Consider the following 16,819-nt stretch of genomic DNA (forward strand, 5'->3'; position numbering starts at 1 on the left):
TTTAAATTAAAGAAGGAGAGTGAGAGAACAGAAAAAAGCAAGATGGGATCACATGGTTAGAAATCATTGGTACATCTTCCTATCTAGTAACAGGTTTTCTTGTTCCCCAAAACATGGGAAAACTCATTTTTGGTCCTTCAATACATCTCTCTCTCTCTCTCTATCTCTCTCTCTCACTCTCTCTCTCTCGCTCTCTTTCTCTCCATATATACATACGCAGGGGGTGTGTGTGTATATATATATGCATGTAAATATTAATAGCAACAGTGCTTCTCCGAAAAAAAGGTCCATCTAGAAATATAATTTTATTTATTTTTAAAATCTGACATTTCCCACTGGACGCTATTTTTTAAAGGGAGTTAACCTGCTGAAGTTTTGCCAGAAGGGCGACTGGCTTCTCTTGGGCTCCGAGAACTCAAACACCTGGGACTGAGTGATGCCGTCTGTCACCAAGTACTGTCCCTGACTCACTGGGTCCTGGGGTGGTGGGTAAGCCGGAGGGACAGCCCGGGAGTAGTTGGCACCTAGATGTTGGAGAAAAAAAGGGGAGGGGAGAAGAGCAATTCAACTCAATCAGTAGCCTATACAAAGCTCCTCTGCTTTGCCTCTGTCTATGGTGAAGAGCTCCTCAGATGATCACAGTGCTGTCTGAAGATTACAGTGCTGTCCTCAACTGGAGACCTGACTTCATGCAAAGTAGTAACTTAGGTGTAAGTGGCCCTTTTTAGTGCTCAACTGAGGTCCATAAAATGTCAGAGTGGGGAAGGGTGCCAAGAGACCATCCATTTTACACTCATTTTAAAGAAGAGTAAAGTGAGGCCAAGAGAAAAGTGACTTGTCCTAGATCACACAGCTAAGGAGTAGCACAGTTTCTCATCTCCAATCTTTGTCATCTCATGGCAGCACAGTGCCTGGCACATGGTAAGCACTATATAAATGCTTATTCCCTCCCTTCCCTATGGGATGAAAACTTATTTTCAGGTGAGACAACAGACCCAGAGAGGAGAAAGGACATACAATGAGTTGATGAAATGGCCAGGACTTAACCCAAGTCAGCTAGCTCATTCTTAGGCCAGGACTCTTTGCAGTAGACTACATTTGCCTCCAGATAACATGTCCAACTGGTGATGGCCAAGGAAAGCACCATGGCAGAGGGATGAAAACACCTGGCTTATAATCAGAAGGTCTGGGTTCAAATACTGAGACTAGGAGTAGGCAAGTCACTTCTGCTATCCAGACCTGTTTCCCCCTCTATAAAATGAGAGGATTGGACTAACTGTTTTCTGGAGTCCCTTCCAGCTTAAGATCTGGGATTAGTCAGTCAGTCAATAAACATTTATTAATCACCTACTATGTGCCAGGCACTAAGCTAAGTGCTGGGGATATACAAAAAGGCAAAGGCTAGGCCCTGCCCTCAAGGAGCTTATAATCTAATGGGAGAGACAACATGCAAACAAATATATACAAAGTAAGCTCTATACAGGATAAATAGGAGATAATTTAAAATGGGGAAGGCACTAGAATGAAGAGGGGTTGGGGAAGGCTTCCTGTAGAATACAGGATTTCAGCTGGGACTTAAAGGAAGCCAGGGAGGTCAATAATCAGAGAGGAGGGGGAGCATTCCAGGCACGGAGGACAGCCAGAGAGAATGCCCAGAGCCAAGAGATGGAAGGTCTTGTTCCTGGAACAGCCAGGAGGCTGGTGTCGCTGGATCTTGTGTAACCTGGGCAAGTCACATGCTCTCTTTGAGCCTTAGTTTCCTCCTCTGTAAAATTATGGGAGGGGGGCATTTTGAAAAGGAAGGATCACAAAGAGGCAGTAGGGCATCTTTAAGAACAGCCCATGTCAAAAAAAAAAAAAAGAGCAGGCCGTGTCAGACAATTTCCTTTTTTGATAAGGTAGATCAGGGAAATTGTAGTAGACATTTGCTGAGAGTTTATCAGAGCACTTGACAAAATTTGACTGAATCCAAACTTCACAGAACAAATCCCCTTCATAAAAGGACTTGTTTGGTAAAACTTGGACTCAGTCAAAAGGCCACATCCGAGGACCTAGAAGGCCACAGGTTCCCCGCTCCTGGATTAGGGCTAGGTATCCTTGGGTGGACTTGGAACTGGTCAATGGCTGGATCCAAAGATGAATCATTAATGGTCTGAAGTAAGGTCTCTCTAGTGGAAGGTCCCAGGGACTGATCCTTGGCTTTGTTCTCTGTGACATTTTTGTGGATGACTTAGAGAAAGGCATGGACAGCAGGCTGATCAGATTTGCTGAGAGGACAAAGCTGGGAGGGAAAACCAACATGTTGGATGCAAAAGAAGTTGGATAAACTAGAACAATAGGTTGAATCTAATGAGGTAAAATTAAACAGGGATAAATGTCATCTCATGGTTCAGCTTGAAAAATCAACTTCACAAGCACAATATGGGGGAAATAAGTCTAGATGACACTTTATCTGAAAAAGACCTGGGGATTTTAGTGGACTGCAAGCTTAATGAGTCAATGGTGTGATACGGCAGTCAAAAAAGCTAATGCAGTTGGATACAGATCAATGGAGGTGATAATCCTGCTCTACTCTGCGATCAATTCTGGGCCCTGCATTTCTAGAAGGATGAAAAAAAGAAAAATTTGGAATTAGCCAAAGGAGGGCAAGCAGGATGGCAAAAGGCCTTGGGCTCATGCCAAATGAAGATTAGTTGAAAACATGAGAAAGGTTTAACCTGCAGAAGGAGAAGATTCAATGGGCACCTGGTAGCTCAATTATTTGAAAGTATGAGAGGTGGAAGGATTAGACTTGTTCAGCTTGGTGCCAAAGACCACAGCTAGGAGCAATGAGTAGAAGGTTCATGCAAGCAAGTTGAGACTTAATGTAAGGGAAAATCTTTTCCAAAAAAATTAATTAATTAAATATTATTATTTTTTAATCTGATCTTAAGAAATAAAACAAGTATTTCCATGATGATAAAGTGAATAGAAAAACAGAGGCTTGGGAGCAGCTAGGTGGCACAGTGGATAGAGCACTGGCCGGCCCTGAAGTCAGGAGGACCTGAGTTCAAATCCGACCTCAGACCAAACACTTGACACTTACCAGCTGTGTGACCCTGGGCCTTAAAAAAAAAAAGAAAAAAAATGTTTCCAAAAAAAGAAAAACAGAGGCTTGCATGTGAAACTGCAAATCTATTATGTACAATTTGCTTTTCCTTTTACATATATAATAAATTTATTCTCTAACTCCCTGCCTGCCCCCTTTTGCTCTAGAGATGGCTACTATTAGACACAAATATGCACATAGCTGTAAATCTATACTATACATACTTCTGTTTACCAGTTCTTTCTCTGGATGCAGATAGCATCTTCCTTCAAAGATCCTTTGTCATTAATTTGGGTATTTATAATAGTCAAAATGACTTGATGTCTCAAAGTTGTTCTTAAAACAGTATTGCTGTTACTGTGTACAATATTCTCTTGGTTCTGCTCATTTCACTCTTTGTTATGTCATGGAAGCCTTTCCATGTTTTTACTAAGATCATTGAGCTCATCATTTCTTATAGCACATTAGTATTTCATCACAATCATATACCACAACTTGTTCAGCCATTCCCCAACTGACGGGCATCCTCTCAAGGTCCAGTTCTTTGCTACCACAAAGAGAGCTGCTATAAATATTTTAGAACATGTAGGTTCTTTTCCTTTTCCCCTAATCATCTTAGGAAACAGACCCAACAGTGCTTTGCTGGGTCAAAGGGTATACACAGTTTTATAACTCTTTGGGCATAATTCCAGATTACTCTCTAAAATGGTTGGATTAGTTCACAGATCCACCAACAGTGAATTAGTGTCCCAATTTTTCCATATGCCCTCCAATATTTGTAGCTTTCCTCTTCTACCATTTTAGCCAAATAGCTAGGTGTAAAATGATATCCCAAGGTTGTTTTAATTTGCATTTCTTTAATCAATAGTGATTTAGAGCATTTTTTCATATGACTATAAATTGTTTTGATTTCTTCATCAGAAAACTGCCTGGTCATATCCTTTGACCATTTATGTATTAATGAGGGAAAACCTTTTCAATATTGTAACTACCTAAAAGTGGAATGGCTACTTTGACAGGCAGTGGGCTTATCCCTCATTGGAATGCTTCAAGTAGAGGTCAAATGATCACTTGCTGGTTATGTAATATGTAATAGATATGTAATATGTAATAGACTAGCTGGTTTCCCTTTTAGCTCAGAGAACTAACATTCCTTTTAGCTGTAACATTCCTAAGAATGTGTGTGTGTGCGGGTCTGTATGTATGTGTGTGTGTTGTTGTTCTTCAGTTGTGTTCAACTCTTTGTGCATGGACCATACAATGTCAATACTGTTCATGAGGTTTTCTTGGCAAAGATGCTGGCATCGTTTACCATCTCCTCCTCCAGTGGATTAAGGCAAACAGAGGTGAAGTGACTTGGCCAGGGTCACACAGCTAGGAAGTATCTGATGTCGAATTTGAACTCAGGTCTTTCTGAATCCAGGTCCAGTGCGCGCACACACACACACACACACACACACACACACACACACACACACACACACATTACATCACAGTCATTCCTCATTCCTACTACTGGACCCTCCACCCTCCCTTGTGAAATTGGAAAACCCTTAAGTAAAAGCATCCAATACGAAGACACTGTCTGATAATGTTCACCCTCGTAATTCCCCACCTCTCTGCTGGGAGGAAGGGAGGGTTTCATTCTTTTCTCCAGGACCTTAATTGGTTTGTCCATTAAAAAAAGCACAGAATCACAAAATTTCAATGTCCATCTAATCCAACCTATATGCCAAAGATATTATGACATACCTGGGACATCCATTACTTAGACTTCAACTTTCTTTTAGTGATCTTTTACTTGGCATTTTTGTAGCCATTAGGTATACTTGGTTCTGATTATTTCTCTCTGCATCAGTTCATGCAAATCTTACCATGTTTCTCAGAATTCCTCACATTCATCATTTCAGATTGTATAACATTTTATTATACACACATCCTACAGGTTTTTTTCAGCTGTTCCACAACTGATGGACACCAACTGTTGTTGTGGTGGTGGTGTCTTTTTGTTTGTTTGTTTGTTTTGGCAATTGTATCAAGTGTTTGGTCTGAGGCCGGATTTGAACTCAGGTCCTCCTGACTTCAGGACCGGTTCTCTATCCACTGCGCCACCTAGCTGCCCCACACCAACTGTTGTTTTACCACAAAGAGTATTGCTCTGAATATCTTGGTATATATTGCATCTTTGTTTCTGTCTTTGACTTCCTTCAGTATGAACCCAGTAGTGGGATTGCAAGGCCAAAAGGTTACGGATAGTTGAATCACTTTTCTTTCCTCATTCAAAATTGAAAAGCAGAATGGTCAGACTACTTCATAGCTCCACTAAGAGTGTATCAGTGTGCCTATCTACCCAGAGCCCCTCCAGCACCGACTGGTCCCATCTTTTGTTTCTCTTTACCAATTGGCACAGAATGAAGTGAACTTTGAGTTGTTTGAATTTGTGTTTCTTTTACTAGGTGCGATATGAAGCATATTTTCATGGGCTCATTTATAGTTTGCAAATCTTCCTTTGAAAATTATTCATATTCTTCAATTCCTTATCTTCTAGGAAATGGCTCTTGGTCTTCTGTGTCTGTGTCAATTCCCTGCATATTGTGCATAGCAGACCTTGATCAGATATGATTGATGCAAAGCATTTTCTCCACTAAACCACTTCTCTTCTTAGTCAGTCCTTATTGATTTTATTCATGCAAAAGCTTTTCAATTTTATGTAGCCACAGAAGCCTATTAATCCCTTATGCTTATCTCTGTTTCTTGTTCGGTTAAGAATTCTTCCCCATTCCCTACTTCAACCCCAGCTATAGTTATGAAAGGTATCTGATTTTGTTCTTTTCTAATTTATTTAATGGTGGGTCCTTTATATTCAGGTCCCATATCCATTTTGAGCTTATTGTAGTATATGGTGGAAGATGCTGATCTCAATCTAACTTTTTGCCAAACTGCTTTCCAGTTTTCCCAGCAATTCTTGTTTAAAAAGGGAGTTTGTATTCCAGGGTACTTTGTATTCCAGGTTTATCAAACAGTGGACAACTGCCTTAAATTTTTTCTGTTACTTGCTTCTCTCCTAAGGCACATTGATCTATTTTTCTGTTTTTAACTAAGTCCTCATGTAAGAGATGATGTTTGGGCTGAGCTTGGAAGGAAATGAGAGATTCAAAGGGGGCAAAAAGGCGTCGCTAGAGTGTTTTGAGCAGGGGAGTGACTTGGTCAAGATTAAGAACTTTGAGAATATCACTTTGGCAGAAGTATGTGAGATTGACTGGAGTGGGGAAAGACTTGGGACAGACAGACCAATTAGGAGGCTGTCATAATAATCTAGGCGAGAGGACACGAGAGCCTAAAGTAGGGTAGTAGCTTTGTAAGCAGGGAGAAGAGGTCACATATGAGAAATGTTTCAAGGTAGAATTGACATGACTTGGCAACTTAATGGATACTCGGTATGAGGGAAAGATGAGGGAGTTTCAAGAGTCAGGGATGACTTTGGGGTTATGAACCTTGAGTGACTAGAAGGCTGGTAGTGCCCTCTACAGAAACAAAGAAAGTAGAAAAAGGGGTGGGTTTTGGGGGAAAGATAATGAGTTCTGTTTTGGACATGTTGAGTTTGAGATCTTTATGCAATTCCAGTTGGAAATGTCCAATAGGGAGTTGGTGACTCAGGACTAGAGCTAGGGGCTCAGAGACTAGGGCTAGATATATAGATCAGAGTTATCTATATAGAGGTGATAAGTGAACCTACAGAAGCAGGATGAGGTGAGAGAGAAAAAGAGAGAGGGGGGGGAGAAAGGGGGGAGGGGGGAAGAAAGGAAGAGAGAGAGAGAGAGAGAGAGAGAGAGAGAGAGAGAGAGAGACAGAGACAGGGATCCCCCAAAAGAAAATGAGGAGTGACCAGACAAATAGGAGAAGATCCAAGAGAATGCAATATCATGAAAACTCTGAGAGAAGACAATATGCAGGAAGAGAGAGACAGGGTGGTCAGCAATGTTAAATGCTGCAAAGAGGTCAAGAAAGGTCAAGAAAAGGTTCTTGGGCTCAGCAATTAAGAGATCTTTGGTAACTTTAGAGGGCAGTTTCAATCAAGTGATGAGGTTGGGAGTCAGACTGTGTTAGGGAAGGCATCACAGCAGATCAAAGCTAGAAGTGATAGACACAGAGAAGAACACAAGAAGGGGAAAGGATCTGTTGGTTCATGGAATCCAATCCTCTCTTCATTTTACAGATGATAACCATGAGGCCCAGAGAAAGTGACCTGTCCAAAGTCTCACAGGAAAGAGTAACTCACCATGACCGAAGAGCAGGGAGGGCTGGAATCTGGGCCCTTTTCACTACTCACGGAGTCATAGATACATTGGTTGCTAGAGTTGGATTATGGAATCCATCTCTTCATTCTACACATAAAGAAGCTAGGGCTCAGAGAGAGTAAGGCCTTTATCTAAGGTCACACAGCCAGTATGTGACAGATTCAAGGCTTGGCCCCAAGGTTTCTGAACATCTCAACTCCTGCTACACATGTGCTGACTTCTGAAATGGATGCTTCTCTTCATCCATATCTAGGCTACCCTTGGAAGCAGACTTAGTCTGTTACTAGGACCATAGACAAGGCTCTCCCAACATGGCAGAACCTGCCAGAACTGGGGCTGCATTGGTAGAGACTTTAAGGGCCATTGGTACAATCAGGCAGCATGGATCAAACGCAGACTCGGTGCCAACTGTTATGACAGCAGTTTATTCTCCTGTCTTTATGTTGCAACAACCGCAGATACTTCTTTAGTGTGGGGATGGGGGTCTGATCTAAAAACCTTGCACGTCCGTCAGCACTTCCCTCTTCCCTCTACCACCCAGCAGTGAGTACAGTAGGTGCCTAATCAATTCTGGCTTTCCTTGATTAGGGAGGATACTGTTAGGATCAAGGACTTCAGAGCAAAAAAGAGTTTCCCTCTATATCCAAGGGTAAAACCAGCCTCCGTTAGACTGTGAGATGCTTAAGGGCAGGGCCTGCTTTTGGCCTTTTTTGGTATCTCCAGTCCTTAGTTTAGTGCGTGGCACATAGTGAGTGCTTCACAAATGGGAGTTGACTGAATACATTTCTCAAGTCTCTTACAGTCACGGAATTTTCCTCACAACCACGCATGAGGTAGAGAATGTAAGTATTATTATCACTGTGTGTATATGTGGGGGGAAGTAGAAAGTGGTGATATTTCATTGGTGTAAGAAACCTGCAGTAAGGAAACCCTTTTCCCAATGCAGATTGGTGACAAGCCTGCAACTCTGAGTCTTAGACAGCTGTTTGGGGCCCCAAGTCACACAACCAGGATGGTCCTGAGGTGAGACTTGAACCCAGGCTCTTCCTGACTTGGTGTCCATTACACCATATGGTCTAAGAGAGAGAGGGATGGGGGAGTTGATGCCTGATCAACTGGTTTCCATCTCCCCACCCCCAGCAGTGGATGAAATCCCAGAATGGGGCAGGTCCTTAAAAGCATGTCTACTCACTGATATTCCTTTACAAAGTATGAAAAAGGTTCCCTGACGGAAACTGAGAGGGGCAGCTTGCCATAGGCTGGCTAAAGATTAGCCATGCCACTGGTGGTCATTAAAAAGCAAGCTTGTGGGGCAACTAGGTGACACAGTGGATAGAGCACCAGCCTTGGAGTCAGGAGGGCTTGAGTTCAAATCTGACCTCAGACACTTGACACTTACTAGCTGTGTGACCCTGGACAAGTCACTTAATACCATTGCATAGCCAAAAAGAAAAAAAAGAAAAAAAGAAGCAAACTTGCCAACCTTGAGAGCAACTATGGCATAGTCAATATAAGAAGCATCCTTGTGGAGCATAACTCTTTCACCTGCACCCATTGCATTAGAGGTGAGGAGGGAGAGGATTTCTCTCCCTCTCCCCTGTTGGATACGGCAAGTCAGTAGAAGTGGCCATGAGGACTGGGACCCTTGGAAGCAGAGAAGAGAGCCAGCTATGGATTCAAGAGAGAATTATTGCTGGCAGTTTGGAGTTGAGCCATGGAAAGCAGTAGGCCCAGAGAGCTCAGCTGAACAAACTTCCCAGTAGACACTGAACCTAGCAGAGAGGGGGTGAGGATACTGTGAGTAGAGAAAGGACACCATCACTCTGCAATGCCAGAGGAGTGGGTTGTCTTGGCCATATGTGTTCCCTACATATGTGCTTCACTACCAATATGCTCTATGTATTTGTCTATTCTTCCCACTGGCACTGTATATTTGTGGGAGACAGTGCAAGTTAGGGAGTGGGGTAGCAACTATAATGGAGGAGTCCTATATTATTAATGCTTATTTTCTAGATGAGGAATAGAGGTTAAAAGCAGGGCAGTGACTTGTCCACAGTCACGTGGCTACTGACAAAGCCTGGATCTGAGCCCAGGTTTTCTGCCACCAAATCCAGTGCTCATTTTCCTATCTAGTCAAGCCTCTCAGTATTGGATTGGGAGATGGGAGGGGCAGATGGCTCTGCCAGAGGAGTTGGTAGGGGGATGACAATGCTCAGGATAAACAGTAAATACAACAGCTCAATCAGAAATTGGCTATTCATAGGCATTTAGCCCCCTCAATCAAGGGGGCTTGGGAATAATTCAGGGCTTTTTTCCATGGTTGTTGGCATCCTTGATTCTTGGAGTAAGAGCATTTTTTTTTATAGCAAGCATGCCAAGAAAAGGAGATCAGACGGGAACATAAGGGAAGGAAAGTAGTGATGGCTGATGAAGCTGGGAGTCACACAGTCTTGGGAAACGTGACAGTGGATCTCAGTGGTCAAGCTGGGGACAGAAAGGAGGGTCTCTTTCCTCCTGCCCTAACTAGGGCAATGTTGGTTCAATCAATCAATAAACATTTAGCAAGTGCCTAAAATATGTCCGGCACTGTGTTAAGTTTAACAGTTTGAGCAAACGTGTAAGTTGAGTCCCAGTTTGAATGAGTTTACAAGGGTTTTTTTTCTTTCTTTTTTTAAAAAAATACATTGATCTGTCCATACTCTTTGCTCCAGAGATAATATCGCTAGGCCTAACATACCCCAAGGAAGTTAACAATACGAAAGAAAGGCTTCATGTACACCAAAATATTCTTAGCAATACTTTTTTTTTTGAATAGCAAAGGATTGGAATAACAGTGGATGCCCTTCGATCAGGGACTAGCTAAACAAAGTATGTGGCAAGAATATAATGGATCTGCATCATAAGAAACGACCAACATGAAGAATTCAGAGAAACACCAGGGGAAGTCAGCAGAACAAGAAAAACAACATACAAAATGACTACGACAATAAAAATGGAAAGAACACCAGCAATAACAATATACTATATTGACTATACTAGCCAAATTTACCCTTGAGGGCTTGAGAGTATGTGGCTCCCTCCTCTCTTTGCAGATATAGGGGCTATTAGTGTGGACTAGCGCATATGCTCTCAGATTCAGTTGATGTATTGGGTTTGTTTTTAACTGTTTCATTCTCTTTCTTTTTAAACCTTTGTTACAAGGGCACACACCAAGTGGCTGACCTCTCTTAATATAGGCCAGACAGGAAAACCCTAGGCCTGCTTCTGACCCATTTTTCCAGCTTGGACCAAAGGGGGCCTTACCTTTTTGCTTACTGACTTTCCTGACAGTCATGGCGGCCTGCCTTTTCTGGTTCTCGGAAATTTCAAAGCCTGAAACAGAGGAAACATACAAGTTGACTGTGGTGAGACAGCTGCCCTGAGCCACTGGCAACAGAGCAGGGAGCCAAGGAGCCCACCCTCTAGGCACATCTCCTTCCTCCCCCCAAGCAGTGCCAAGCTTTTGCCCAAAGCTGACCTACTTTCCTTTTGATGTTAGGGATGGGGCTAAGGCCTGCATAGCAGTTTAGCCATGAAAATGGAAGCCTTCCCAACCTTCCTCACAAACCTGGTGCAATGCTGATCCTTTTGTCCCAATTTCTGCCTGTCTGGGTGTTATAACCGATTTAAGTTACCATAAAACCAAAAACCTTCTGTTGATGGGTTCTTCACAAATCTTCTGTTGCCAGGCCTCCTCTGGGTGATGTAGAAGGCATTTGGGGCTCTCTGAGGCCATGCCAGCGAAGCACAAGCCCAGGCAGAGCCTACCAAGCTGAGTCCGGGCTTGACAATGGACCACGTGTGTTGAGGATAATGTGTCCTCCAGAGGAACTCTTTGACACCTGAGGGGACAGATGGCCACTCTGGCCAAAGTAGCCTGCCACGTTGTCTGAGTGACATAGGACCTCCTACTAGGTAGCACTTTATCTTCTCTTTTTTCTACCAGAAAGGGACCCTAAAAGATGTAGTACTTAGCAACTGCTAAGGGGAATCCGACAGATTTTCAAAATCAATCAATACTGCCTGAAATACCTTTTCTCCCCACAGTGAAGTAGAAAATCCTTCTGACTGGTGGAGACCAGGCTTGGGAAATTGTCTACAGAATCAACCTGTGGCTGGCTTTCTTTGTGTTCCTTCCCGCATATGAAAGGAGAAGGAAGTGAGAGAGAACTTGGCAAGCTAGTCTAGAGTATTAGAAAAGCAAACTAAAGCTGGCCTTTTCATTAGCTCCGGCAGTCAGCCGCCACTGACAAAAGCAACCAGAGGCATTTCAGTGCCAAGTTGGCCCAAGGTCTTGGAGTCATGACTGTTCTCAGAGTCCAGGTAAGACCAGGATTGAACTAAGCCATGACTAATAACAATTTGGTTAGTGAAAAAGGCACCAATTTATACCTGTATGCTTGTTTCTTTATAAAGCTTGCTCCAAATGTTTATTTGTTGAAATAGGAATTAAGATATTTTTTAAAGCTAGAGAAATATCTGCCTCTCTGTGATTTAGAGCCAACAGCCAAGATGCTCAACCACCATTTTGTGGCAGCGTACTCATGAGCAGGTGAAGCACCCTCGGAGCAAAATGCAGCCTCCTGACTGCTTTACTTGCAAACTGAATGGTACAAAATGATAGCAAATGCCACCAGCAGAATATCCTGTAGGATGAAGAGCCACTATGGGAGGCCTACGTTGGACTAGAAGCAGCCAGAGGGTTTGGGATAGGTCCATTTAACTCTCTGGATATAGTATCTAGGACCATACCACATGCTGGCAGTCACTGAATAAAAACTAATTGATAATTGCTACATTATTGATCCAGCCTGCAACTAAGAGATCAGGTTTTCAGTGTGGCAGCAATTGTGAACATTAAAAATCCTGTAATCAACTCTTTTTAAGAGGCTCCCCTCCAGCTGTGCGAAGAGAGAATGAGATTCTAAACACAATTCAAAGAATGGCAAATAGCAGTAATTTGGTATCTTCTAACGGTGCCCACAAAAACTTCTACCATTTGTCTAAAGGCGGGACAGTAAAGGAGATAATGCAGATGACGCTTATGGGGGCCATCACCGCCACAACTGCCACAGTGCCACGTGCTGAGACGGAAAGACCAAAAAGGACTCTCCAGGCTCACATTCAAGCAGAACTAAAAACCTGAATATTTCCAAGGATGGGGGATGGGACTGGATCTGGGATTTGATTGGTAGCCTCTACTAATGCTGACTGGTACCTCTTCTGCAACTTAAGAGTCTAAGGAGCTGCCCAGGACCCAGACAGGTCAGGTGCTTTGCCCAGGTCACACAGCCAAAAAGTATCATCTAAGATGAGACATGAAACCAGGTATTCCTGGCTCAGAAGCCACTTCTCCATTCATTACATCAGGCTGCCCCCCCTACATCTATTTATCTGTCTATTTATATATATAGATGTACATACATGCATGTATATATGTACGTTTACATATATGTATACACATAGATATCATTCTGCACATATAAGGATATACATAATAAATGCCAGGTAGTTCAGTACAGTTGTTAAGGAGGGAGGGGATAGGCAATGGGGGCCGGGGGATCAGGCGAAGCTTCCTAGCAAATGGTGGTTGAATTGGAAAGAAGCCGGGTCCTCATCACCATGGCCACGACTCCTTTCACAGAAACCACTGACTGTCTGAGCTGACTTCTCAACAAAGCCAGAGCCAGGATAGGATCCAACAGCAAAGCCCCATTTTGATAGTTCTTAGAAGGTTTCTAAAGGTCTTTCCTCACAACACTGGTGAGGTGCAGGTGTCACAGACTATTTGACAGATGAAGAAACTGAGGCTTCAGAGAGGCCCAAAGCCACCCAGCTAAGTGTCATAGGAGAAATCTGACCAAGGTCTCTGCTGACTCATACCTCCTAACCACTCATGTACTCTTTTTTTTCCCCATGTACTTTGCAGGAAAGTATTCCCCCACTGGATAAGACATTTTAAGCCTAAATTTCATGCCCCCTCTCATCCTTGCCAAGCAGAGCCTACTCTTGGTTGTCCTCTCTGGATTTCAGGGTTTCTTACCAATTTTTTCATCTTCTTGTACCATCTTTCTCTCTTCTCTGAAAGCCCGGAGCCAGCGAAGCTTCTCCTCCAGTTTCTTCGCAAAGAATAAATGGACCTCCTCGGTCTCCTTGTTATGCAGCTTGAAGGCATTTTTCATACTGACGTTGAAGTCATCGTCGCGCCCGTCTTCAATGTCGACCACCTCATACTTATCCATGTCGATGCGGCCCTTGTAGTAAAGGATATCTCTCCGAATTAGGTCCTAGAGGCAAAGTAAGAGAGGGATTTCTGTTTGGGGAGAAGGGGGCGGTTGCACACTGCAGGCACGCAGGGAACCTTCTACCACTGGCTTATTTTAGGAATGCACCTGGGAAGCATTTCAGGTGGGCCTGGCCTCACTGACCCAGTGAGGCCAAAGAACAAGCTTTGTCCTGGCTAAGCCACTTCGTCCAAGGTGAAACACAGAGTCCCCTGACAAGGAACTGAGTCCCTCGGCCTAGGCATACATGTCACCAAGAAGCCATGGGGTACAGGGCAAAGAGTGATGGACCTAGAGTGAGAAGGCCTGGGTTCAAGTCCACGTCCAGTAACTTACCATCCACATGTCTTTGGGCAAGTCCCTTAATGTGAGGAGGCTTACAGTACCATGAATTCAACTCCCATTTCTCTTAAAGCTTTTAGGTCTACAAGGTGTTTTTCTGCTACTAAGGCAATTATTGGGGCAACATGGCATTGTGCACAGAGTGCTGGGCCTGGTGTCAGGAAGACCTGAGTTCAAATTCGGCCCCAGACACTTACTAGCTAGGTGACCTTGGGCAAGTCATTTTGCCTCTGCCTGCCTCAGTTTCCTCATCTGTAAAATGGAGATAATAATAGCACCTACCTCCCAGGGTTGTTGTGAGGAGCAAATGAGATATTTGTATAGTGCTCTACAAATACAAATACAAAAACACTACACAAATTTGTACTAGAGTGTTAGAGAAGTGTTTGCTATTTTTACCATTTTACAGAGGAGGAAACCGAGGGGAAGTCAGTTGTTCCAGGTCACATGGCCGGTAAATTGGAAGCCAGTACTAGAACCCTTATTTAGGACCCCAGGCCTATTGCTGGATACCAAGCAGTGTCCCAATAGCTAAAGACTTCAGTTCTCTCTTCTGTGGGAAGGCTAATCTTGGCACTACCTATCTAGGCCTACCTATCTGCCTGCCTACCTCTTAGAGGGCTTATGTGTGTATGGCAAAGCTATAAAGTGAGGTTGCTTGGGGGGAGGGGAAAGGCACAGACAGAGGGGGGACTGTGAATGGCCCAGGGCAAACCGCCTCTGCTACTGGAACCCAAAGCGTGTGTATGCCCTACTGATGGCGGGTCAGCAGCAGCATCTTCATGTACGCAGCATAGCAGGTACACACTTATAAATAGGCACTTGCCTGGGGCTAGCTGGTAAAAAAAACAAACAAAACAAAACAAACACATAAAAAGGTCAATCCTTTGCACAATGGTAAGAGAAGTAGATCACAGAATATCAGAGCTGGAAGGGGTCACAGGAGATCATCTAGCCCAATCCTCTCATTTTCCAGATAGGAACCCTGAAGTGCCAAGGGGAAAAATGACTACTCCAAACTCACACAGCCAGGGTGTGTCAAAGCCAGGACAGATGTCCCTTGCCACTACACTGGTCGGTCTCTCTGTTTGGAGGGTAGGAAGCAGACATGGTTTATTTGGCCTAAAGGTTGGTGACTTATTGCCTACCCCTACGTGGTGAACTTGTCAATATCCTTGAGACCTACCTCACTAGAGTGCCTGGCCTTCAGAGCTTCCTATCTTCCCTAACTTTCCCAGGATCCCAGAGCCAGGCAACTCAAGGGCTTGTAGAATTGTGAGTGGGGAATTCTGTGGAGATCTTTAGACTACTCAGTCACAGGCTCAGGCTTGCCTGGGTCATGAAAACACTAGAAAGAGTTACTTGGCCACAGTGTGGGAAGACAAGTGCAGATGCCCTACTTGTCCCAGGGAGTTATGGGCAGGCCTGCTTGCAGACAAAGGAATGGATGAGATGATGAGATGGCCAGGAACAGGTCATAAGATAAAGGATGAAGCCTTCTTGAGAGTACCATGCTAGGGTTGGACATTTTGTCTCCCTAATTCATGTATAGGCTCTCCAAGCTGGAAGGGACCTGGGGGGGATGGGGAGGTGCACCACACCATGGGGGTAGGTGAGCAATTGAGTACAACCTATAACTGACCAAGGACCCCCTCTTAGAATATCCTCAACAAGTAGTCAGACAATCTCCAGACCTGAACACCTCCAAGAATGAACTCACTACTTCATGAAGCAGCCTAAATCTACTTTTGGAGAGCCCTAATTATTCAGAAATTTCTCTCTTTATTGAGCTGAAGCCTACCTCTGCAAGTCCCCCCCTCCTCCATTGCTTCTAGTTCTTCCTCTTCTAAATGAAAGCTCTTCTTGAAACATCTAAAGACAGCTCTCACATCTCTCTTCCCTTCCCCACTCCCCCCCTCTCCTCATCTCTGGGATAAACAGGCCTAGTTTCTTTAGCTGCTCCTCCCATCATGTGGCTTCCATCCTTGCTCTGCCCCCCCAACCTCTCTTCACTCAGTGGGGTTGCTTTCCCAAGGTGGGGGCACCCACTTTCCTCAGTAGAGTCTGAGATCTGGAAACCCTGTTCCCACCCATCTCAGCAGGCTTCTTCCACTGGCCAGCTCTGAGCCAGCCAACTCCCATTCCATTCCAGCTTTCTATGGCCTCCCAGTCAAAGTGGGTGGTGTCTAAAAAGCTCATTCATTTTGATTAATGTCTGACAGCTGGGTTCCAACCTTCCTATTCCACTGACCCTAACACACTTGTCACTCAGACCCCGTCTATCACTTGCAATGGCCTTGCCCTCCTGACCTGGAACAATGCTGGCAGGTGGAGCTTGATTCATTCTACCCTCCAGGAAAGCTGGGCTCCTCTGGGCTATCTGAGAGGGCCAGCCCCTGGCACAGCTGGGTCAACCCCTGAGCCCCAGGTGCTGATGAAATGCTCTGGAAAAAACTGATTTCATCTTTTTGTTGCCACCCCGGCGGCAGCAGCCACATTCCTTTCTGAGAGCACAGCTATAAATAACCTGAGCAGCACAGAGGCTAGCAGGAGACAGTTTGGCACCCAAAGCACCAGGCCTGTAGAATGGGAAGAGGTCAGTTCTCCAGGGGTGGGGAGGAGTCTCTGGAGCCACAAAGGGGCATTGGAAGAGCTGTTCTGAGCCAGGGCCATTTGGGTCCCCTAATGGGAAGAGCTCATTCTTAGATGGCATATTCCAGTTTACAATGGGCCCAGCAGGGTGTGGGACTTGGACCCAGCTTGGAATC

The 16,819-nt window shown here is 44.3% G+C and overlaps 1 protein-coding gene across 10 annotated transcripts in view; it reads right to left on the reverse strand.

Moving 5' to 3' along the window:
* Positions 1–286: 286 nt before the first annotated feature.
* The window catches only part of ARHGEF9 (Cdc42 guanine nucleotide exchange factor 9), a 286,032-nt gene continuing 269,499 nt past the window's right edge, over positions 287–16,819 (reverse strand). For all 10 annotated transcript variants that reach the window (XM_078148017.1, XM_020979676.2, XM_020979675.2 and 7 more), the window contains 3 exons: positions 13,469–13,712; positions 10,690–10,758; positions 287–524 (listed from right to left, as the gene is read on the reverse strand). In XM_078148017.1, coding sequence (XP_078004143.1) covers positions 343–524; positions 10,690–10,758; positions 13,469–13,712 — 495 coding nt within the window. In that variant the 3' untranslated portion in view covers positions 287–342. The remainder of the gene's footprint in view (positions 525–10,689; positions 10,759–13,468; positions 13,713–16,819) is intronic.

This window comes from Phascolarctos cinereus, unplaced genomic scaffold (genome assembly GCF_003287225.1).
Source record: "Phascolarctos cinereus isolate Bilbo 61053 unplaced genomic scaffold, phaCin_HiC Scaffold_8;HRSCAF=390, whole genome shotgun sequence".
Taxonomy (NCBI): Eukaryota; Metazoa; Chordata; class Mammalia; order Diprotodontia; family Phascolarctidae; genus Phascolarctos; species Phascolarctos cinereus.